The sequence below is a fragment of the Lonchura striata genome, chromosome 18 (genome assembly GCF_046129695.1).
Source record: "Lonchura striata isolate bLonStr1 chromosome 18, bLonStr1.mat, whole genome shotgun sequence".
NCBI classification, from domain to species: Eukaryota; Metazoa; Chordata; class Aves; order Passeriformes; family Estrildidae; genus Lonchura; species Lonchura striata.
Window position 1 is genome coordinate 7,583,590 of NC_134620.1, and position 25,014 is coordinate 7,608,603.

Sequence of the window (25,014 nt, forward strand, 5' to 3'; positions counted from 1 at the left end):
GGATGGGAATACAGACATAACAGAAATGTGTTTCTTGGTATTCAGGATATTTAGTCAAAGATTTGTTGCTAGGTCATACACACAACCTGCCCTCTCAAAATATGTGGATAGATGTCCAGGAGCTTTCCTGAAGACAGTTCTTGCAGCTGGAAGATTGGGAAAAGCTTTTCTGGTACTTCTGCTAATATGTGTTTTAGTTTTGACGGTGTTGAATTTAGAGTTTGGGCTATGTAACACGGTTTCCCCATGAGAAAGTGATCTGCAGTCTAACTGGGGTATCACTGACACTCCAGGTTTGCCTGCTGGAATCCCTGGCACCGCAGAGAACTCGCAGGAGAATCCCACTCGGCCCTTCAGCGGTGACAGAACCAGAGGGAAAGCCGTGACAGCAGAGAACAATGTGAGTAAAACAAGCACCGGGTTTTTTTTGTACAATGTTCGGGAGAGGAATTTGCTTCATGTGTGAACAAGCATCTGCAAACCAACCAGGCTGGTGCTACATACTCCATTACGGTCAAACAGCACCAAGTCCAAGCTGGATTCGCCCCCGGTTATCCTACCAACCACTGAGTAGTATCGCTAAACCCGCTGTACGTGGAGCAATCCCACAACCCGGCGATGTTCGGGTAGCAAACAGAAACCAAAGCATCCCGTGCGGACGCGGCACTCCGGAGCGCGGCCCGGCCCAGCGGCGCGGCGGGCGGGGCCGCCATGGCGGGCCGCGGGGTGGGCGGCGCGGCGCCGCGGCGGCCGCTGGGATGCGGGAGGGCTGTGGGGCGGAGCGGCGGATCGCGGCCTGGCGGCGGGAGCGGCCGCGGCCTCAGGTGAGCCAGGAGAAGGGACAGGACGGGACCGCGGCCCCGCGGCGCTGCAGGGGCTCCCCCGGGCACGCAGGGCCTCGGGCCTGCCTGCGCCGCCCGTTGCGCGGAGGGCTGTGCCGCCGCTGTGTGGGGACGGGAGGAGCGGCCCCGGGACGCCGCTGTGGGGCCGCTTCGTGCGCGCCTTGATTCCTTTTTAAAGCAAGGCGAGGATTAATCTGGGATGCGGACAAGGCCGCGGTGCTGGGATAGCCGGAGATGCGAGGAGAGGATGGAGCAGGAAGTGCTGTCCCCGCTGGGCATTCCTCGGATGCTTTTAAAATTGTAGCACCACCCTGGGACTGCGGCTGCTGGGGGATGCACGGAGCGACGGGAACCTGCTTTGGCAACAGGCCGAACTCGTGCTGCGCTTCTTTTTGTCTTTAATTACTGTTCACGTCTAAGTCAGAGACTTCGTGGTATCGTGAGACTTAAGCATGGCTTGGAAATGATTTAAATACAAACTTACCAGTTTGCTGTGAGTTGGCAGTATGTCCACAATTATACTTGAGCTCTGTGGGTGTGAGGCAGAGCTGCCTGTTTTCTGATGAGTGATCGTGGCTAATATGTTTGTCTTTTTAATTTTTAAAAGCCCCTGTTTTTTCACAACTATAGGTCCGTTTAACAGTGCTTTTTGACACAGTAACTCGGCAAAAATACTGTCTAACGCTGCTTGCACAGAAACATCATCCCTAAAACTGATCATTTACAAGAACGATGTCACTACTTCCTTTGTGCATTTCAAGTGGCTGTTTTCATTGATGAAACAGTACAAAAGGAAGTTGTTTAGAGTAATACGTTACTGTTGTAACTGAACTTTAAATAAAATATTTAGGATTAGAGCTTTAGGTTTGTGTGTTGTTTTTTCTTGACCTTGTAAGAATAGTGCTCATACAGGTGGTTGAACTCTTGCTTAATCCATGTTCCTTTTGCTGTGCATATGTGTGCTGTTGAGTCACAGGCATGTTCCAAATTCTGATGCATTCCCAGTAGTAATACCTGTACAATTTCCTTGGTTCAAATGCAATACCAGAAGGAAATCTGTAGAATTTCTGAGCTCTAAACGTCAGTTCCGAGCCAGAGCAGTGGCTCACACTTAGCATGGTCTGTGTGCAAAGGACACATTTGGGTTGTTGCATTTGCTGTAAATTTCATCTTTCGTGGAAGTGATACAGTCATTTTCCTGAATCGGAGTAAGGCAGAATTGTTAGTGTGTAAAAGAGCATTCCTTCAATTGATAATACCTATTTCTAATCAGGAAAATGAAACCATCTGGGATTGCTCATCTGGAGGGGGTTTCCCACAGTGGAGGTTAGGACATGCCAGGAACAAAGCATGGCACACAGAACAGGCTGTGCTGGATACATTTGTTAGGACTCAGTGATTCACAGAATCATGCAATTTTTTCTATTATTATTGATGTGACTCAGATTTGACATGTCTTCCTTGAATTTTGTAGTTCTTTTAGTGAGAAACCACAAATACTGCTGTTTTACTGCCATATCTTGGTGTTTCTGTCTGCTTTAAGTCTGAAAAGTGACTTCAGAATGCTGACATTGCTGAGACCATTTCCAGCACTGGGGAACCTGTGAAAGTCTTTACTCCTGCCAGTGGCTATTAAATACTGCCAAAAAAAGTATCTGAGTTATACAGCCTCTGATGGAAGGAAGAAGCCTCATTTGAGAAATCAGGAGGTCTGTTCTGCTTGTCGAGATGGTTGTAAGGTCACTCTGAAGTGCTTATTTGAAAATGTTGTTTGATATCCTTATATGGACACGCTCTTTGTACATGTTTGGTAGTGCTTTCTTTGTGCTGGTTCCTATTGAGAAGCTCCCAGTCTGCCTGTTCCTCACAGTTTACTTCTTGCATCCTGACAGGAACAAAGGAAATGACCCATTTTCCTTCCTCTGTCTTTCTCTCTCACTGGAATACTGCTCTTAGCAGAGGACAGTGGGATGGCACGTTCCAGCTGCAGCTGAACTCGGTGGCACTTTTCTCCTCTACATTGCCAACATCAAATTGTTCACGATAGGAATTTGTTGGAATCCAAAATGAAACTTTGTTGTGTTATCCACTGTTCAAAACCAGATTTGGACATTCTTATGCTGTAGCACAGTGCCCTAAGTAGGGCCCAGCATTATTTACAGATAAAGTTTCACTGCTTTTTGTAAGTTGTTGCAAATGTATCTTATCTATTCCTTTCTCCTTGAACTGTTTTGTATGTGCTGTTTTGCTTATCTCATACTGATTGAAAGAGTACTTTGAAAATCTAAAGCAAACAGAACAGATACAGTTCTTGCTCTGGTTTGCCTTAGTTGTGGGGTTTTTTTATACATTTTGTTCTGGACAATTGATAAGAAAGTAGATGTTAAAATTTCCAGGTGTGTGAACTACCCAGAGCATTGTCAAAGATTCAGCTTCATGTTGTTTTGATGTTTGAGTCAGCTGTGTGCAGACAGAGCTGTGGATTTCTGTGGTCAGTGATGCACAGCAAGGACTGGTCCAGCACCAAACTCTCACTAGTGAGCAGTGCTGGGAGTGCTGTGCTTGTTTGGTGCTATAAGAGGATTTAACATGTAGCATTTTGTTCATTCTGAGGTTTTGATTTTTGATGGTAGAGCATTGGGAAGGCAGCACATCCGGGAAGTTTGGTGGAATGATTTTCGAGGAAACCTCATGAGGGCAGTATAAGGAATTGCAAAATGTCAAGGCTGAGCAACTGAGCTCCCAAATGAGCCTCGGCACCTTAAGTGTTGTGGAACAGCAGGTGTTTCTGTGGGGTTTTTTGTTGTTGTTGAGCTAACACATTTCTATTCTAACAAAAGACATTGGGGAATTACTAACTGGAAGTACGAGCTGCAATCTGATGTCATCAGAGCAGCTGGGCTGCTTCTTTGGCTACAGCAACTTTTCAGTCAGAGTAAGACACAATGTGATGTGGTTTGCCTTGTAGGAAACAGGTTTTGTAAGCTGTACTTGTGGAACAGATGATTTTATGAAAAAAATGTTCTTTATACGATAACAGACTAACTTTGAAGCTGAATGTATCATAATCTGTTGACAGCAATTTTGACTCTTCTGCTTTTTAATCAAGTAACTTGAATAATGCTACAATGGTTGTGACTATACTGTCAGTTTAAAGTAGAAGTAGGGAATTTGCCATACATATTGAATCCCGAATCATTCTCCTGTCTCTATGGACAGTGAGCCTGGGTCAATTCTCCTCTGTCATTACTGTAAGAAATAGGTTAGTGTATCTACATTAGCACTCAGTAGCTATGAGTTTTCTAAACTCTTGAACAATGTTACTAATTTTATTGACAAGGTGACAACAGAGGTTTCCAAAGTTAGAAACAAGATGTCAACAGAGCAACGAGTTACTTCTGTCAGTTGGATTGTGTCTTTAAGGATCTGTGACAATGGCTGGCTGGAGGCCTCAATGAGCTTTTGCATACTGGTCAAAGGAAAAGAAACTCTGGTTTTCAAAACCATTCTTAAGGGATGCTTTCCAGAATGTTTTGAGGAGTACACAAGTAGGGGCTGGCAGATTATTAGAATGAGGACCTCCCTGTTTTCCAGGCAGTGGATGCATTGGGCTTTTATTAGTAAGCAAATGAGCTGGGTATGGGGAAAAGTAGTTGGAGGAGGAAAAAAACAACTGTCCTTGCTTGTAGGGTAGCTGGTACCTGCACAGCTGCCAGGATTTTAAATGCTTGCTGAAGGGCAAATGAAATACGATGGGAGCTGAAGATCTGTTTTCTTTAGAACTCCAAGCAGCAATTATCCTAACTTCGACTTTTCCTTTGGTCCAGAGCTTGGTCTCTGCCAGGATTTGACTGTCAAACTGCCAGTGCCAGAAACTGGACTGTATCCTGCTAAAATGACTCCTGCTACCCAACAGGAAGGTCTGAACACACAGGTGCCTGCATAGGTCACTTCCCTACTTTTCCAGGCCAAGAGCTGCATTGTCAACAAACCAAGCTGTGAAGTGCTCCTGCCTTCTGTGTTTCCTGTCTCTGCTCTGGGGCTGCTCTAAATGAAAGGGCTTTGCAATTGCCCTGATAACTAATCTATAGCACAGCTAACATCCTTGAGTAAAGAGATAAGGGCTTGCCAAAGTCCAGCTGTTCTGGGTGTCTGATACTAAAGAACAAATCTCTTTTGATAGTCCTTCACACTGGCATGAATTTTGCATCCAGCATGGGTTAGCCAAGTGTAGTGTCCTATTCAGCAATAGCACTTTGATGTCACTGAAAATAATGTTATGTTCTGACCCTTACCTGGGAATCATGTAGGTGTCCTGTTCTCATGAGAATTTTTGGATGTGGTAATAATTCTTGAATGTAATGTTTGGACAACATTTGCATTACATTTGCCTATCTGTGAACCATCCTTCTACAAAGACAGGATGGGTGAAAGTTTGTTATGATACTAAATTTTAATATTTTGCATTTTAAAGGAATTTTTCTGATTTGAAATTCTTAAGTATTTAAATTAAGTACTCCTGTGATTTATTTCAGAAGGAAGACATTTTGATTATGGCTTGTTTGTTCTGGTAATCCTTGAGTATGTAACATTTCATTCTACTAGAATAAAATGTGATTATTGCATGCAGTTGATCAGTTCAAAATTAAAAGTAATGTAATCTTCAAGTCACTAACATGCACTATGGCTTTTTTTTCTTCCAGTGACTGAAACTTGAAGTGAAGAAACATGTCTCAGTCTGGTGAAAAAGTAAAGGTAAAGAGATGGCTGCATAGCCAATGTTTTGTCTAGAGTCAGTTCAACTTCTGAAAACATTTGTAATTTTACTGAAGTGCTAAAATTGTGAATAAATTATACCTTGTTGCTTCAGATGTGTTTCTTAAAAGGAACTTCTTAGTAGAAACAGAGGTTGTATGTGATTCTAGTGATAGATTTTATGGTGTCCACCAGACATTCAGTCTCTGCTTACAAAGTTAAAATGGTACCTTCACCTAAGGAAATGTCATGTGACAAACCTTCATTCCTAATGGTTTTGCACACCTAGATGGGCTTTAAAAGGATTGTTAGCAAAAAAATAATTACCTTTTAAGTGATTTCCCTTGTATCCCCCCACACCACTGGAAGTGTATGGCATTGTAAAAAGCCTGTTCTCATCATAAACTCAAGTATAGAAAACATCTGGTTCCAGGTAGCCCACAGGTACCTAAATCAGATGGCTGCAGTTCTTATTTAGGCTCCTGTTAGGTTTTCAGTCAATGCGTAGCAGATGTTGGAGCAGACTGCCCTGTTTATAGTCCAAATCTCTTTGATAAGTTTTTCAGGCATGTTTCTTTTTCCTGCTTTTGTGTTAGAAGCTAAAGATTGTGAAGATAGGTGAGCAACTTAACCAGCAAAAGATACATCTCTATGTGGTTGTATCTCAGTAACCCCTCCATTAGTGTAATGTTCTTGTTTTTTACCTGTAAGCATATGCATTATTTTTGTAGAAGATAGTAGCAGCAGACACCAAATTTGAACAGAATTTTTTATTTTGAGCTGTATTTATTTCTTAAAATTAATAATAGTGTGTTCTTGCAAGCTTGCTGATTTTTATTTTTATTTTATCCAAGGGAAGAGTTTTATTTGTGTAGCTCAAGGTACTTATTTCTATTTATATCAGCCTGCTTGGTAGATGAGCCTTTTTAAGGTCTGCTTTACCATTGCAGCAAAAATGGTTTCATTCTCTATTCTTCCTTGTACTTTATATATCCCTTCACTTTATTGTGTAGAATCAAGTAAACTCTTTTTGAACTTTTTAAGGGGAAAGGGATCTCATTTACATTCAACCTTTGTTTTCTTGTCAGTTTTCCGACTCGGCAGGCTATGTGGGATTTGCTAATCTGCCCAACCAGGTTCACAGGAAATCTGTGAAGAAGGGCTTTGAATTCACACTCATGGTGGTTGGTGAGTTCTTTAAGTATTTTTGACTGTTATACAACATTTCTTTCACATAGATGTATACATCTTCCTACTTAGCAATTGACTGTTACACAGTAGAAAAATCTTTGAACCTCTATACACTTTCTAATTACATCTGTTACTATTTTGTCATGTTTAGTAGGAGGGAGTATTTATAGTGATTAAAGAGGAAGACTTGGAGCCAACAGGACATTTTGCCATTTCTGATTCATCGTCAGATGACAGGGGTAGTTGTTTAATCTTTCTCTCTTATTTCCCTACTGAAGGCATGAATGCACACAGTGAGTGTTTTGCTGTTGAAATGGTGATGCTGCTGTTGTGTTTTCTGCTGTTCTGTACTGACTCACTCTAGTGTCAGAGATAAACCTGTAATTTGCCTGTTCTGTCAATGAGCACCTCTGAGTCTCTTTGATGGAGAGTCCTTTAGGAACAAAGCTCTTCCTAGTGATGTTCAATTATGTTTACATTAAATCAGTTTAATGGTTTGCATGTGCAAAGGGAATCCACAGTACTGTTACCCTTTTGTAGCAGCTAGTGAAAAATGAAAATGTGCTCTGTAGTACCATTTGGGATTACTTGGTGACAATATTCAGCAGTGTTTGTGAGATAAACAGGTAATTTGTGATAATTGTAGAATTCTTCTGTTGTGTCATTTGTGATGAGAAATACAGATAATTTTTTCATCTCTAATTTCGTGTTAGTAGCATCTAAAATAATATGGCCACTTGGTCTAAATGCTGGCTCCTTTGATTCCTTGAATTAGGAAACAAGCGATTTTTTGAAACTCAGATTTAGTAGTTAAATTTGCATGTTTAACTTCATTACTTAGATATAGCACAACATTTGTATCATTTGAAGTTGCATAATGATGACATTTTTCAGGTGAATTTTGAACAATTTGCTGTATGATTTTCAATTTCATACAACCTATATGGGCTTAAGTGTAAGGGTGCAAAACTTGACTATTAGTTTGGGACTGCTTTACTCATTTGTCTTCCCCGCAGTGTTCCAAGTTTAATTTGTAGCTTAGGAAAACCTTCAAACTCTCAGAAATTTTCAGCAGGAGAGTTGAAGCTCCGCATTTTGTAAGTTTAAATGAAAATTTCTCTCAAGTAACTGAGCTATCTCTAAATCTATAGTCCAAGTGCTATATAACCTTTCAGCTTTTATTGTGACATCTGTTACAGTAAACTTACAATTTTCATGTAACATTTAGGAGAACACTGGAGGCTTGTTTTTCCGGTGTTTTCAAAGTGCTTAGCTGAACCTTTGATGTTTTTATATCAAAAGCTAGGGTGGATCCTGATGAACAAATTATTTTTCCTCCATAATGTGGGCTTGGAGAAAGACAAGGTACTTTAAAATTCTTGGAGTAAAAAGTGTATATGCTAAATAACCTGAATTATTTTGTTTTTAGGTGAGTCTGGCTTAGGAAAATCCACTTTAATTAACAGTCTGTTCCTGACTGATCTTTATCCAGAACGTTATATTCCTGGAGCTGCAGGTAAATGTGGTTTGCAGTTCCTCCAGCACACTCCATCCTATAAAATTTCACGTTCTTTCAGTTAATATTGCTTCATTCTTTACCCATTACACCACTTCATCATGCTGTATTTACATTTCCTAAATTATGTTTTGTAGCGCTGTCATTTTCTTATTTAGATTTCCTTTCAAACATGGCTTTTATTTCTTTATCAGTTGCTATTAAAAAAATAACCCTCACAAACATTTTAGGTATCAATATACCTAAATGTGGTTTTGCTCTAATCCCTATTTCTTCTTACTACTTTTTGTCTTTAGTGCATTAAATTCTGGTTAGAGGTGTAAATAACCTTTTGACAAATAATCTATTGAGTATTATTTTATTTTTGCATATTTTCATAAGTAAACCCATGTTTTAATTAATTGTTCCTTGTTTACTTAGAAAAACATGGTGTTTAATTCTGCTTACTGCTTTGTGTGTTTTGATAAAATATTTTATGTCATGTAGGTTACAACACACTTGAGCTTGTAGTTCCTCCTCTGTGTCTCTCTCCTGTGGAGGTCTCTGCAGGAATTGATAGGCAAATAACAATCCTAATGTTCCTTTATTTTAGAGAAAATAGAGAGGACAGTTCAAATCGAAGCTTCTACAGTAGAGATAGAGGAGCGAGGGGTGAAGCTGCGTTTAACTGTAGTTGACACACCAGGATATGGAGATGCCATTAACAGCCAGGACTGGTATGTGTGGAAATACTGCTTTGTTAATAAAGTGTGTGTCTTACACAAACACGATTCTAGTGTGTCTGGTAGTTTCTACAACTTCAGTTTCAATTTTCTAAACACTTTTGATGTTTTTAAAAGTTTTGTAGGGTGTGTCTGTGATTCTGCCTCAAAATTAACAGCCTCTTCTTCAAAAAATTTCTCTGAGCACTGCAGTCAGCTTTTTGTCTCTATGGCCATTCCAATAGAGCAAAATTCTGGTGGAGGGAAACTTTTTGTCTTTTACTTTCTGTGTCTCTGGCCCATCCAGTTTCCATGTTTGTAAAACAGTTCTTTTCATTCCCTGTCCTCTATATGCAGCATCTTGGGTACAGCTGGTGTTTTTTTATGATGAAGTTACCAATTGGCTCTCTCTTGCCCAAATATCACCAACAATCTAAAAAAGGATGAAATAATTGTCTGTAGATACACTGGAAAATAATTGCTTTAGCATAATGATTATGAAGAAAAAAATCTATATAAGTCTATGCAATTTGTAACAAAATAAGTTCATAAATGTAATTTCCAAATAATCACATTCAGACAATTCTCTTTAACTGTGGAAAGCTGATTAATTTTTTCAAATAAAGATGAGATTTCCTTACTGGGATGCTTCTAGTTTCAATGGATTAAAACTTTGAATTTTCACATGATTGTCTTCTAAGAAGTGCCAACAATATGTATTTTACTCAGTTGTTAATTTTGTTGACACTTTATTTGTGGTGGTGGTGGTAATGCCAAGACAAACAAGGATCACTGTGCAGAGAAATGGAACATAAATACATAATACAAAATGGAACATAATACAGGTTGATTTGAGTCCTTCACTGTAAGTTAAAGATCAGGAAATAGATAAATAGCAGATAAAAGAAACATATATAATGCTAATGGAATGTTTTGTAATCTTTCATTGACAGAATTATGTACCTGCAGTGTTCTTATTATCAGATGGTTTTTCTCTTCTTTCTATGGTGTAGATGTAGGAACACAGTAAAAGTCAAGGCAGTGAAGTTCTGTAAAACACTGTAAATGAAAGTCTGAAAGTGAAGCTCTAGTGAGATTTCTATTTTCTTTCCACTTTTCCTACTTTAGTAAGTTGAAAAAAAATTGAACTTTTGGAATAACACAAAGGCATCTTTCTGGGCTGCATCATGATCTTGCTTATTTTGTGCACTGTTGACTAGAGCTTCCTTCCGCTGGAGCCGAGAGCTCTGCAGCCTGTGCATTGTGTTACAGAGAGCTCTTCCTGTTGATTGTATTCTAATGCCCTTTGTTTATTCTGCTCAGATGTTTCTTAGAGACCTACGTGTTCAGATTTTCCCCTTTCTTTTTGGAGGCTTTCTGAATAGAATCATTGCATGGTGATTCAGAGCTGAGTAGAACAATTTATACGTAATTTTATGTGACAAATATGAAACATCAAATATACTACAGGAACAAATACTACTTACATCTTACAAAATAAAAAGATGTAGTTAATGGTATCTCTTTAGTCTACTTATGTCACATGAAAAGCCTTTCAGCCGTGGTAAGTGTCATTTTGACAAAGTGTCTTAATCTTTACAGGATGTCTCAGGGACTTGGATGAGCAGACTTTTTGTTTTGATCTGTGAAGACTAACCCAGTGCAACCACCTTCCTTCCTTGGTAGTTCAGAGGAAGGAGCAAGTTCATGTTCTTGAACTTATGTTTGTGTTCAAGCACATTTACTGCAGTTGTGGTTCACTGATAGTGCTGATCATGATCCAAGATTTATAAAGCCCTTTTTTTGGGAAGGCTGCAATTTGTACAGACTATTTGTTTTTTGAGGTGCCAAATTTTACTAAGGCTATTTTTAAGCACAGGTAAATCAAACTGGCATGGTGTCTCTAGGAGGTTGCAGTCACTGGCAGTGTTTCAAGTATCTTTCTTCTGAGTAGGTTCCCTAATGGCTTTTAGTCTTTTGGGCTTTTATGCGTTGATGAAAGGGCTAAATTTTAGAGTTTGACTTTCAGGGATGGGAGCTGAGGTAGATTTTTATGTATTTTATGTCAAAGAAAAAGTACTGATAAGGATTTTTTGCTAATAAGAGTATGTCCAGGAAGTCTACTGGATTGGAAAAACAGCAGTGTTGGATTAGGAAATGATTTGCTATAGATTTAGTACAACACATTTTCTGAAGTAATTTTTGTTTTCTGGATGCTACTGTACTTAAAACAATTTGAAAGGTAAGGTGGAGGTGAACCACAGTTTACGGTGGTGATTTTTTTTAAGATTCTATGTGAATCTTTTAAGATTCTGTGTGAAGCTGGCTGGAGTTCTGTATTCTAGAACCAGACCCACACCTAGGATTGCTCATGACATCAGTTTAGGGGTGTGTTTGGAGAAAAGCAAAATTCTTTGTGGTGGGAGGTTTGACGCATTCACCATCTTTCCCATGTATAAGTACATTGGGATCATGAGAGAAGCGTGTCCTTAAAATAACATTCTTCATGAGAAGAGAGGGGATCTAATCAGGGGAGGAAAAATTGCTTAATGCTTAGATTTGCTTTGATATCTGACCTCAAAAATGTGGTTGACAAAAACAGACTAGAGGTGAACTTGTTAGATATTGCTGATCACACTCTTTATTTCATCTTGCTTGCAGTGTCACAGGTCATTCTTTGATAGCTGCTCTCAGCTCTTTGGCTGTTGCTAATTTTTTTTTTTTTTTTTTTTTTTTTCCCTAAACTGACTTAGGTTACATTTTATGGGTTTTGGCAGCTTGATAATATTAATTTTGCCCCAGTGGGCTTAAATGCAGCGTTTGTGTTGTTTGCTGTTACAATACAGGATGTGCTATCTCCCAAGTTATGACAGCACTGTGGTGTAAGCCAGGTGTTTCCCGGAAGTCAGGAGGTACAGGACACTAACACCATATTTATAGGGAAAATTATAGCTGTTAGACCTAGAAAACTGCACGTAAACTAATTACATTACCAGAGAAATGTGTGATAGTTCTTTCCCATTGTTATTGTTTGGTTTCTGTCCTAGTATTTGCATGTCTTCAGTCTTGTTACCTTTTACCAGCTAAGAGAGGTATTGAAGATTAATAGGAACAAAAACCATATTGATGTGTTTCAGCACATTTAGGTATTAAGTTACTATTTCCTAATGAGTAGCATTAAGGTCAAAGCCAAATGAATTCCATTTTTTGCTTTGTTGTCTTCTGTAATATGACTTAGAATAGCCAAATCTTGCAACGATGTAAACTTGTGTGTATATATATTCTACCGTGGATTTATTCCTTCTCAATCCAAAAGCTTACTTAGCTTTGAAGAGTCAAATTCCCTCCAGGATCTTTTCCATCATTCTTGTTACTTTCTTTTATTATCTCCTTTGCAGCCTTGCAGCTCTGGGTCAAATGTTGCTGCCTATCACAGTGTTTGCCAGCATTCCATGTTCATTTTCCAAATTATTAATTTTCTTTTCTGTTATCTGCTCTGTTTCCTCCTTAAATGTATCTCATCAAGTTTGTGTTTTCTCAGCAACAGAAATATGGATGTTCCTATTTCTCAAGTTAAGCTTTCTGCTTAGTTTTTTCTCAAGTAGTTTAAGACACGATCATGATACACAGTTATCTGCCTAACCTTATTTACGTCAGCTGTTCACTTCCCTTCCCCTGCAGTACCTAATATAAAGTGTCCTTTTAAGTAAATGGTGTTTGCAGGTGTCTGCATACTCTGGAATAGCTTAAAATGATCTTCTTATGCATTATTTTCTATTCTCTCTCTAGTCACTGCTCTCTGTGTCTGCTTAATCTGTGATCAGATTTTGTGCTCATTTACTTCTTTGTAGGGAATATTTTAAATTGCCTTGAACTAAGTAGGAGGTTTTTTTTTTTCATTGCCATCAGAAAAGAATTCTGTAAGGTAACAAAAATAGCTTAATAAATCATGTGATGCTTGAGTGCATGACTTGCAAATGTATTTGTACTTAATTCAAGCAGAATATCAGAATTTTCATAGGTAACTATAGAAACCTGGCTCTAGGTTCAGGATTGTAAATCAAGAGGATATCCGGGATATATCATTCATCAACCAGTTTAAAAACAAATCCTCAGCCCCTACCACCAGAAAAAAGGCAGAAAAATCCTCAATCTTCTGTTCCTGTATTGTCTCAGCACCAAGTGCTTTTTTCTGAGCTTGCACTTGAACTTTTTATCCAGTGAACAGAGTAACACTTGAAATTGGCTCTAGGCATAAGTTGACACTTGGCGATTGTTGTGAAAACACCCTTTTGCATTATCAAAATATTTTTCCTCAGTACTGGATAAAATGCTAGGAAGTTGAATTTTCTGTAACAGTCATGTTTTTAATAAGAGTGTGTTTCTCCTTCTGTTCTTATCTTTTCATGATACTTTCCTTATTATTTAAAGCTGATGTAAGATGCCTCTCTTTTTCCCCCTTCCCATACCACAGCTTCAAAACAATTATTCACTACATTGACAACCAGTTTGAGCGATACCTACATGATGAGAGTGGTCTGAACAGGCGGCACATTATAGACAACAGAGTCCACTGCTGCTTCTACTTCATCTCTCCTTTTGGGCATGGGTAAGGAAAAGCTTGAGCTTTTGTACTTTAGGGTGTCGTACCTTCATAACAGTTCATAAGTCTGTTTGTTACTTGAACTGGTAACTCAGCAGTAATGTTGAGTTACCAAGCTGTCAAATAGCAGTGCAATTAAAACAGTCTATGGAGATTAGTGCTCTCTTTTACTTTATCCCCTTTTGCATTTAATACTGTTTCAAGACAGTCAGTACTGCATTGTTTGTAACTCAGAAACAAATGCTTTTAATATCCACTTCATTATATAGAGACAGTTTTAATTACAACTTAAACTTTGCACAACCAAGTTGATAAGCAAGGGCATTAGGCTTAATAGTTTATTATGAAAATAATATTATGTGGACACTTGAAATAAATAATTTGTAATACATTTGGTCTGTTATAAAACAAACAGCACAAGATTCCATGCCTATTTTAAATCTTTTTTTTTCCCTGCTTGTTGGCAGACTGAAGCCATTAGATGTAGAATTCATGAAGGCTCTTCATGGAAAGGTCAACATTGTCCCTGTGATTGCCAAGGCTGACACCCTGACGCTGAAGGAGAGAGAGAGGCTGAAGAGAAGAGTAGGTCTAACACTTGATCATGAGAACAGAGCAACCCATACAATATTAAGGCAAATATAAAGTAATTTCAAACTGAAGAGAGGTGAATGATATTGGCCAAGGACCTAATCTTGGGGAAGTGTGAGGTGGGAAATCTTCACTGAATTCTGATGTGCTTTGCCAGTTACACTTGCTAAGAATGTGGCTGTTCTTGGCTTCATGTATCTAAGCAAATGGGGCACCCAGTAGCAACTCGGTTTGTAACAAGGGTTCAGACAATCCTGAAAGAAGAAGTGGAGAGATGTCTGAGAGCAGTGGCCCAAGTGCCCCTTAGTGCTGGGAGTGCACTAGGTGTGTTTTGAGGGCATGTCTTCAGTTTCATCCAGAAGGTACTTGGGTTGTGCACTCTGCTGTGTGGTTTGTGGTAAAATGTGGTTGGAAACTCTTAAAGTAAGTGCACCCATGGTACAAACAAACTAAAACACTAATACAGAGACAGGACAGTTGGGTTAATATATGAGCAGGATGCTTTTGTGGCTCCATTGTTATAGGAAAATGCATGTTGTTGTGTGAACATGTGAACATTTTCCCTGCTGGGTTATGTGTTCATCTGAAACACCAGGACATACTCAGGGTTGTAGTGGAGACAGTGTAGTCTTTCCAGACAGTGGTACTAAAATCATTCTTTGCTTTGCAAGGTTTACTCAGCATCTTGAAATTTTATTTTTTGACAAAACTTCCAAGAGAGACCAGCTTTTGCCAGATATGACATTGTAGTGAATTAATTGGAATAATGTCAATATTTGTGGTTGTACAAGTCTTTAACCTTAAATCGAATTTCCATTTTATTGCATCATCTGAGCAGTGAATGTAAATATTTAATCTGCTCTGATTTATTCTCTTTCATTGAGAATGACTTTGTGCACCTTGTTAAAGTGTAGGTGGTGTGATTGTATTATGTATGCTTAGAGGTGGCCCAGTAAAATTTGTTGAGATCAGAAGCTTTGTCACATTCAATTGACTCAAAACCAGTACAGTAATTTATAAAGTTTAATGAGTTTGAACCCTGCAAAGCCTATGAATTTTTACAAATTTAAAGCTTTACTCTTTGAGTAGTGTAGGGATAATTAGTGCTTCTAAATTGCAGTCTGTATTTTACACCAGAGCAAACCATTTTATAAGGTATCTTTTATATTACATTTTCATGCGTGACATAGCAGTTTTGATTGTGAACCTGTGACTTCCTGTGGACCTTCAGAATGATTATTAGATCTTTATTCCAAGGGTGTTCGTGTTTGGAGTATTTTTCTATTTTCTTGAGGAAGGACTACAGTTTTATTTATTGAGAAAATAGTATAGACAAAATCATGCTGCAAAGCAACACATTGGCTGAACTCCACCTAAATTCAGAGGATTTATTTGGCACTTTTTTGAGTGAACCAGTGCCACAGTGGTAGGTGTGGCCATGGTTTGTGTGGGCAAATTAAAAGCTACATTTTGACAAGGTGAGGTACTGCTGGCATTGCTGCTGTATTCTATAAAGCTGAGTGATGTGAGAAAACTTGCCCAAGAGATGGAATGAATTCTTCATAGCTGGGAAAGTTAAAAGTGGGGACAGTGTGACTGTATAAAACTTGTCTGCAATGCAGGCAAACATCCACTGAAGAGAGGAGGAAATACTTGTACAGAAATGAGCAGCTTTATGGTGAATCAAGTGAAAGGAGGGAGGAAATGTTAAAAAGTTAATTCATTGATACCTTTGGATCTTGCTGGGAGAAATTCTGGCCAGGCTCTTGAACTTTAATTTTCTTCCTCCACAAATATTATAAGGTAACAACAGGTGCACTGTGTTCAAATTGAAGGAACTCGCAGGGAAATCATAGAGCAAAAATGTGGCTGATTGTGTAGGTTTTATTGCTTTTATTTTTCTGTTACTGTACTGACTTTGTGAAAGATCTTTATCTCGCATTATTTGTGGAACTGCTACTTTTTGTAAAATCCTTGTAATTCACCCTTTCAGCAGTGTGCTTCAGGCTCAGTGTCCGTAGTTGCTTACTTTTTGGTTCAGCATTTGGAAGCAGAACAATGTTGAAAGATTTGAAGGAGGCGTTTAAGTGGAACATTAATTATTTAAAAATAGAATTCACTGGGAATTTAACTTTTAACTAACTAATCTTTGAAACAGTCTGGACTTAGACATATGAACACCAAATTTATGCACTGGCAAAATACAACAAGATGAAGGGCATCTGTAGTCTAAGGGAGTGGTTAGGGAGCAGGTAAACAAGTTTTCCTTATTTTTATAGTGCTGGCAAAGGTCACTCTGCAAACTGAGTTTATATTAAGTCAAATGTATAATGTGCTTCCAAAGCTTTGAAAATCAAAGCTACTGTATATTGTTCTAACTCAAAGCATCTTGGCCAACAGAGTCTCTAATCAAGAATAGGAATCAAAGTCCTGCTTTGCTGACGCAGCTTGAAGTCTTACTTTTTTTAGATGTTTCTGCCATTTGGCCGTCAATCTGAAGTAAAATGTTTTTGTTTTACCGCTATGGACTAAGCAGCAAGATTAGCTCGTGGTGCTTGCAAAGGAAACCCAGCTTGGAGTAATTCCTGTTTGGGCTTTCTGGAATTCAAAGTTATTTTTTCAAACTCTTGAGTGGGAAGAAATGCACGACAGTTTCACAAGCTGTGCCATGCAAGGGTGCTAAGGAAACATGCTCAAAAGAATGACTTCATGAGAGGGGAATTAATATTTTGACTTTTTTTTTAATTTCCCATGGGAAGGCTAATCTGTAGGAACACAGAATCCTCTGAGGCCAATAAAATTCAGATTTGAAGAAGCAAAATGCTGTTTCATTGTTAGGAGCATAAAATACAGTTTGTTTTTATTGCAATTCTTTTTCCTTTCAGGAAAGCACTAGGTTTAACAGCTGTAATATATTATTCTAGCACCCCTTGCTGTTGGCTTTCCCGTTATTGTTCCACTTGCATTTTATCTGAAAGATCTCAGCCAGGTTAAATGTGCTTTCTTGTTTTATGCAACTACTTAAAGGCATGGAACTGCAGTGCTGCCCCACTCATCCCAGCTGTACATCTTTTATTGTAATTTGGTGACAATTCAGGTCTCTTTCATTTTGCAAAACACTAATATACATTGATTTAAATGTCATCATGTGAATGTCTTAATTGCTATTGGCAACATTTACTCCCAGATTTCTTTTCTCTCTATAAAATATTGCTCTCTGTGTAAGTGGGGTCTTGTGGTACTTTGCTCAGTGTGCATGCGTGTGTGAGTGAGGGGGATGTTTATATACTTGGCAGGAAAACAGTGTCAGGGAACAGCTGTGGCTCATACATGGTATTTCCTCTGCTAATGGTCTGGAGAATTGTTTTCTTTTAAACACCTGTTAAATAACTAAGTTCTGGTTGGACAATTTTAATTTATTCTGTAACTGTTGGTTGCCATCATGACAGAGGATGGATGAGCCCAACAATACTCAGAGAAGGCTCATTAAGATCTCCCTATTTGAAGTCTGCTTATTTTCATGCTACCAAGTTAATTTCCAGTTGTATACACAGTAATAGCATCCTAAGTCCTTACATAGGCTCCTCTGAATATTTTTACCATTACTTCAAAACTTTCCCTGAATTTGCCCAGACTTTGTCTGTGCTGAGAGTTCATTGAGCAGCATTGAGCAGGGCAGCTGCTTGGTTCAGGTGCTGTTGGTGGGGTTACAGTTGCTGCTATAGGAAGTTTGCACAGTTCTTCCCCTAGTCTGCTGAAACATCCAAGATCCCTTTGGAGAGAGTCATTGTAGAATCTCGGCATTCTTCCTGCTCTCCTTATAGCACCACACTTCCTTTACTGAAGGTAACTCTTGTCAGTGTGTTTGATGCAGTGACGAGCTGTTTTAAGTATATTAAGTAGTGTGGCAGCAGAAATATTCTCCTTGGTTTTGAAAAAGGAATTGACTTGTGCCACTTTTTGAAACTGCCAAAGGCCTAGATTTATGCTGCCTGCTCACCCCTGCAGGAAAAGAATGTGCCCAGAAATACAGATACTGTATTTTTAATGTTACCCTCAGACATTAATGACCAAGAAAACTTTTGAAGAACAGGGTCTTTTTCTTAGTAGATTTTTAATGACTTTCTCCAGTTTAAGTGGATAATAAGCTTTTATCTTTTTTGATTCAAGAGGCACTAGGCACTGTCTTCTACATTTTTGAACGTATCAAATGCGCAAAAATATACTTTGACATGGGGTGAGTGGTTTTGATTCTGTAACTAATGAATTCCTTCTTATTATTTCTACTCTTTTTTTCATATTAACCTCACTTGGCTTCTGCATTTGCCTTGTAAATCTTCTGGAATTTTAAAATTATTTACTTGCTATGTTTTCCAAAAATACTTTTTTTTTTTTGTGCCTTTTAAAAAATCTTCAAACCTGTGCTATTTTGCAGTTTGGACACTGAGTCAGGTGAATATTGGTGACTAGTTAAACAATTTCATATATTTTTAACTGAATACCTCTACAATTAATTAAGAGTATTATTCTTTCTCTTTTGCAAACTTTCAGGTTCTGGATGAGATTTCTGAGCATGGCATTAGGATTTATCAGCTCCCTGATGCAGATTCTGATGAAGATGAAGAGTTTAAAGAACAAACTAGAGTTTTAAAGGCAAGTTTCACTCCTAGTTTATAATTTTGCTGCTGTAGTTCTTCAATCTACAACATGCCTAAAGGTACTTTATTCTTTTTACAATGTGTCGAAAATTTCAGTTTCCTTTGTGTGTTGACTCTGAATTATAATCCCTTTTATTCCAGTCTCCGCTGCATCAGAATTCCAAGTGTAGTGTGTCTTGACTTTCTCTTCTTTCCTCTTTTTAAATGTAAACCGCTGTTCACCATGAACTATTATTTGCAGTCTGTTTTCTGACTCAAACGTTTTAACATGTGAGCAAGGAGTGAGATTGTGTGTGTTACAGTTGCTGTACTAATTAACAACTTGCCTCGTGTTAAAGCAGATAATCAAGCTTTTACTGAAGTAATTTCCTCTTTGTGCTTACAGAGGTGTTTGAAGAATGAGTCTGAAATTCTCTTTCTAGCTACTTCACTCTGCATCTGAAGTATGTTTCTGTTGGCTGTTCTCCATGTTATGTCAGATGACACATTATGCCCAAACTGTACTTTAACAACAGTCCAGTGTTCCTAAAGTGAAGTGTCATTTCCTTTTGGGCCTCTGTTAAAACAAGTTGATCATAACACAGCTACAGGTGCTCATAAGGAGAGGTTGCATTGCCTAGAATGCGATTCGTTGGTGCGAGAGGGTTTTAGTAGAGAGTGTTTGGCAACATTTATTTTCCCCCTGTCTTGCCTGTTACTTGAATTGTTGTGCTTTCTTTAAAAGAAAGACAAAGCAAAATACAAAAACTAACCAACCAAAAATCAAAACAGTAACTTGTTTTTTCTGTCTCAACTAGGCTAGCATTCCCTTCGCTGTTATTGGATCCAATCAACTTATTGAGGTGAAGGGGAAAAAAATCAGAGGCCGCCTGTATCCCTGGGGAGTTGTTGAAGTTGAAAATCCAGAGCACAATGATTTCCTCAAGCTGCGCACAATGCTGGTGTGAGTAATGGTAAAATGATCCCATCTCCTGTGGTGACGTAACTGCCACAGTGACTAAAAACCTATAGCAACCTTAATTCCTTAATTTAAAACTATCCCTGATGCCAGTGTAGAGTTAGATTTTAGTCCCCTGCAGCTTGTTTTCCTGCTGTACCCTCTGATCTCTCAATTCAGGAAATATTTTCTGTATTTTATGTTGTCAGATATATGTGATGGTTTTATGCCTTATGTGAACTGATCTGATGGCTGTACATACCAACTGAAGTTTTGTTATTGTGCAGTTGGTGGGGCAGAGAGGCTTTTAAAATACTCTTCAAAGTGAAGAATATTCTAAAAGCAAAGTGCAATTTTCTTGGCAGCATGGGAAATCCTTTGTTAAATATGATACCCCACCCCATTATGATTTTAGCTGATACGGATATTCTGCCTGCGTAAATGGTTTTAAGTGATTTTTTTTTTTCAAGACGATGTTTGGCTATTGTTGGAAATTAATTCCGTTGTGTCATTCCAGATTCCTTCAGCATTGGGCAGGGATTGCCCTCTGCTGGGCACTGGGAGCAAGTGGGTTTTCCTTTTTTTTCTTGGCAATTGGAAATTGTTGAGCAATGTCAGCTGTTGTGTGAGCCAAGCAGCTCCACCTAGTTCCCAGTAACAAATTATATTTGACAGGACTTAAAAGTAATAAAATACTTTTGGAATTAAAATATCTTTCTGAATTACTGTTCTTAACACTGCAAACTGGTATAAACAACTCATCTGAAATAGTTAATGACCAAGAGGAGGACAGCATATTTTGGGTCTTTGAATAATATTGGTGGGGTACTTAGGAATGAATTAAAGATCAATGAACTTAATAGCAGAGTTCTGGCTGGCTTGGTCTGTAACGATTTACTTTTCTGGTAAATACATCCATTAGATTAAACAGAAACAAAAGATAAAAGGGTGTTTTTCTTTGCTTTGCTGAGTGTTCAGTAGCCCTTTGCCTGTTCTAGGACACACATGCAGGACCTGCAGGAGGTGACCCAAGACTTGCACTATGAGAACTTCCGTTCCGAGAGGCTAAAACGCACTGGCAAGTAAGTGTGTGCTGCCCCTGGGCTCTGCTGCTCCTCATTGCCCACTGACAGGGGACTTGCTCTTCCTCCTAACTAATCCCACCTCTAAACTATTACTTCTGATGAGATTTCAATCTGTGGAATTCAGAAATTTGTATGAAATGCTCTTCTTGAAGAGGAATGATATATAGTGAAGTACTGTGCTTATAAACAGCTTAAATCCCCTTTTCTCTATGATTTTAATTGGAATGTGCAGGAAGAAAAGGTGCCTGCAAGCAGGATAGGTTTTATGTAATGATGTCTGCTTGAAGAGAATGAATTCTAGTGGGCAAATATAAATAGGCCCCAGTTTATCTGCTTAGGGAGGAATTGCTTTTCTTGCTCCTTCATATGTAACTAAAGAGAAGTTTAGACCAAACAATCTTTTCTGATTATTTGTGTGTTTTATGGAGTTCATGATATCTTTTTAAATTCTTGGCAAGGTTGTGCTTGGCAACTTAATGCAAAAAACCCACAACAGCCTTTGTTGCATCATTTTGGATAGTAACTTACTCTTTTCTACATTCCACTTGTTCTTCAAGTATTCAGCAAAGCATTTTGATGCTAAAGAAGAAATTAAATAGCTTACACAGCTTTTTAATGGTTGATTTTTGTACCATGCATAGATAGTGAAGGAAATATCTTCATTAAAGTAAATTTAAAACAAAAAAAAATATCCATATAGCAGGAAAGAAATCAGATTTTAAGGAATAGAGAGTCTGTGGGGTAAAGATGGCCTTTTGCAAAAGGGCAGCATGATTTTTCAAATGTCCTAATTTGCCCTTTATGGAAGAATGTAGACTTTGATGATGTTATCTTAATTGAAATATAAGTCTTGAATCTGTTCTTGGAGATTTTTACTTCTGTATTTTATGCTGTCAATGCATTCTTTTCTTCAATAGGCCTGTTGAAGAGGAAGTGGTAGACAAGGATAGAATCCTCCAGCAGAAAGAGGCTGAGGTAAGAGGAACTTTCTAGAACTTGTTATTTAATATAACATGCTAGGTTGCAATTTCAGTTTTCTGTATTATCTACTGCCTGTGGCAGGTAGGATTGGAGTTGTGCAAAATGACAGGCATAACCTGACCATACAAGTGGCCCTTACAGTGTTTTGTTTATAGTCGCTTGCATTGTGGATGGGAGGCAGTGTGTGCACTATTGGTTGTAGGCAGAATGTTTATCATTTTTGTTTGGGTGCTAATTTTCCATAAGGATATTTGCTATTTTAAGTATTAAAATCAATTTATTTTTGTCAGCTACACATGCTGCCTGCTTTGGTGGGATAGACTGACAATCTTATGTCATTTCAGATGTGCCGGTGCTTGCTGCAAGCACATTACCAGTAAATTTATTCTTATGTCTTGTGGCTATGGAGTAGAAATAGGCTCTTGAGTCTTAAAAAACCCATAATTAATACATGTGTTTTTCATCTTAACCTTGACTTACATCATAGTATTTTTGTTGTGTCTGTCAGTTTATGAAATTGTTGTTTTCAAGCCCTGATTTCTCACTCTGTTTCCAAGTTATTGCTAGGCCTTTTAACTTAGTATTTTTATGTTGAAGTTGTAGAGACTCAGAAAAATTTAGCCTGGTATTTAAATTCTAGCAGTATGCTGCAAGTGCTTATGCTACTTTCAGTGTGAAAACTGAAGACTCGCTGCCAATTGTAAGGTAGTGGGTTTTTTCTCTTTACTCTTCTTTTATCCAATTCAGCCTGGATCCACATTCATAACTGCAGGAAAGATCATTGCACATGTGCAATGATTTGTAATTTAAAAAAAAAACAAACTACAAATAGTTTTGTGTGTTTCTGAGGTGGAAAATTGACTCCCATACATGGAAATTTTTGAAATTTACTTTGGTCTGTACATTTCCTTTTCTCCTTATAGCATCCATATTTAAAAATAGTTGACCCTGGTTAGCTATTGGCTAACCCTGCAAGTTGATATAAATAGGAAAAAATTTTCCTATAAGGAAATACAGAAGCAGCTGATTATCACCATAATTAGTAGTTAATAATATGAATTACTGGAAATTGAGTGAGCTGCATATTTATCACTATATAACTGCATTTTGGCAGCATGAGCGCACTTGATGACTGTGCAAATACAAGAGTGGAACTTCTGCAAGTGCTCTCTACACAAATTAACTGCCTCCCATTTACTGGGGCATGTGCAAAGCAACAGGAGCACATCAGCTGATAGCCAGCAATACTGAATGCCTCAAAAAAGTCAAGAGCATTTTTTGAAAATATTGTTTGTTTTTCTATTTTTTTCTTAATGATTCCAAGCAGAAAAGTAAATTTAAACAATTTGAGTCATAGCTGTTTCTCCTGTTATTTGAACTATGTAAATTCATACCTAGTAGTTAAGTAGAATCTTGTGTATTCTTGTAGAACTATTTGTTTTAAGACCTGTGTCTGAAAAAAGTCTCTTATAAATAAATATTTTCTCTGGAAAGTGTTCGTATGACAGGCACTATATATATATGTGTGTATATATATTAAAAATATTTATGCATTGACACAGAGTGGTCAAAATAGACCAATATATAAATATGTAATGTGTCTTTTATATAATATGGCTTAAAGGGATGAAATTTTGAATTTCTCAGGGGACAGACTTTGAAAGTTTCCTCTGGGGCTAATCATCTCTGAATAATTGCTGCTGAAGTTGCGGGGGATTAGGTTAGAACTTGAAAAAACAAATACATTTTTAACTTCTGCATTCTATTGTTCCAAAGAGATCAAGAGGCTTTGCTGAATCTTCTGTAGATAAGCTGGTATGAAGTCCCTTCATCTCCAGATCATTCCTAAGGTTCAGACTGGGAAAAATCTGTGGAGGAAAGAGGCACAGAGGAAATGGGCTTGCATTCCATGGCCTTCACAGAGAAAATAAATATCCATTTCCCCTCCTGTTCTGCATTCCCATCAGTAACGGTGCTTGATGTTCTATTTACAGTTTTGTGAGGTTTATATAACCTTGGAAGGAATGAATGCTTGAACTAGTGCCAGGATCATCTTTATCAAGGCATCACTTTGGCTAAATGGTCTTTTATTATGCCAAAGGATGTGGTCCCCAGCTCAGCCAATTTGTGATTGCTAATCTGTCATTTTGGATTTATTGCTTAGTCTCATTGTGCTTTTGCTCATTTGCAAGTGATAACGTGTTTTTTTAGAGCTGGAAAATGAAAATAGGCATAAAGATGTTCTTGCTCCTTACTGTAAATATGATGCAGAACAGATTATTTTGATGTTGTAGTGTAATGGGCACAAACTTAAAGTTTATAGTTTTGTGCCATATTTTTCCTACTCTGAAGATGTCTTGTCAATAAAAACCTTTGAAGGTTATGACAGGTAGTACTTCCATGAAAATTGTTAGTGCTGTGATTACATGAAAACAGCAAGGAATAAACTCCTCTGGGTTTCTCTAGTGAGCTACCCTGAGACTTTGGGCAAATCTTTCCACACTTCTGTTTCCAGTGGAGTTGGTCAGCAGTGTGCTGTATGTAGCAGAATGAACACAATGTTGACCTTGTTTTCTCTCTGTCCTTCCACTTTCTGAATGTGTGTAACCCTTGGTAGATGAAATAAAGAGCCCTGGGTTAGTGTGGGAGTCAGGAGGAGGAGCAGCAGTGGGGCTGCCAGGCTGGGGGCCAGCAGTGGCCCTGTGGGGAGTGAGGATGGGACCAATGTGTGCAGGTAACTGCCTGCTGCTGCTGGGGTTTGGGAAAGCATTGTCTTGAGAGGAAGGGGCAGCCTTCCATGGGAAGAGACAGCATGACTGCTGATGAAGACCTGCAGATCTGATGGAAATAAAAACAGCTCTAAAGTTTAATTTTTTATGGGATGTTACTGCCCAGTGCAGGGGCAGAATGCTTCAGCCTTGCCTTGTGAAGTGTGCAGTCTTAGTCCTGGAGAACTTCCTAAGAAGAAAACCCCAGTTAGCAATGGGAATCTCTGAGGAATTACAATGCAAAAGTTTGGTGCCTTTTTTTTTTTTTTCTTTGAACAATTGCTTTTTTCTTGTTTTTAGCTGTTTTTTGAAGGAACAGTTCCTTCACTGTTCTGAAGGAACAGTGCATGCACAGCTCAATGACTGTGGCCTGAGTTACTTCTGCT

General features: G+C 38.4%; 1 protein-coding gene across 2 annotated transcripts in view; it reads left to right on the forward strand.

Annotated features, from left to right (window-relative positions):
- The first annotated feature begins 734 nt into the window (after nucleotides 1–734).
- Nucleotides 735–25,014, forward strand: part of LOC110478099 (septin-2) — a 35,081-nt gene continuing 10,801 nt past the window's right edge. For both annotated transcript variants that reach the window (XM_021544542.2, XM_021544541.2), the window contains exons 1-11: nucleotides 735–824; nucleotides 5,546–5,597; nucleotides 6,686–6,785; nucleotides 8,218–8,304; nucleotides 8,897–9,020; nucleotides 13,480–13,614; nucleotides 14,076–14,193; nucleotides 18,751–18,852; nucleotides 19,655–19,800; nucleotides 20,793–20,876; nucleotides 21,797–21,854. In XM_021544542.2, coding sequence (XP_021400217.1) covers nucleotides 5,571–5,597; nucleotides 6,686–6,785; nucleotides 8,218–8,304; nucleotides 8,897–9,020; nucleotides 13,480–13,614; nucleotides 14,076–14,193; nucleotides 18,751–18,852; nucleotides 19,655–19,800; nucleotides 20,793–20,876; nucleotides 21,797–21,854 — 981 coding nt within the window. In that variant the 5' untranslated portion in view covers nucleotides 735–824; nucleotides 5,546–5,570. The remainder of the gene's footprint in view (nucleotides 825–5,545; nucleotides 5,598–6,685; nucleotides 6,786–8,217; nucleotides 8,305–8,896; nucleotides 9,021–13,479; nucleotides 13,615–14,075; nucleotides 14,194–18,750; nucleotides 18,853–19,654; nucleotides 19,801–20,792; nucleotides 20,877–21,796; nucleotides 21,855–25,014) is intronic.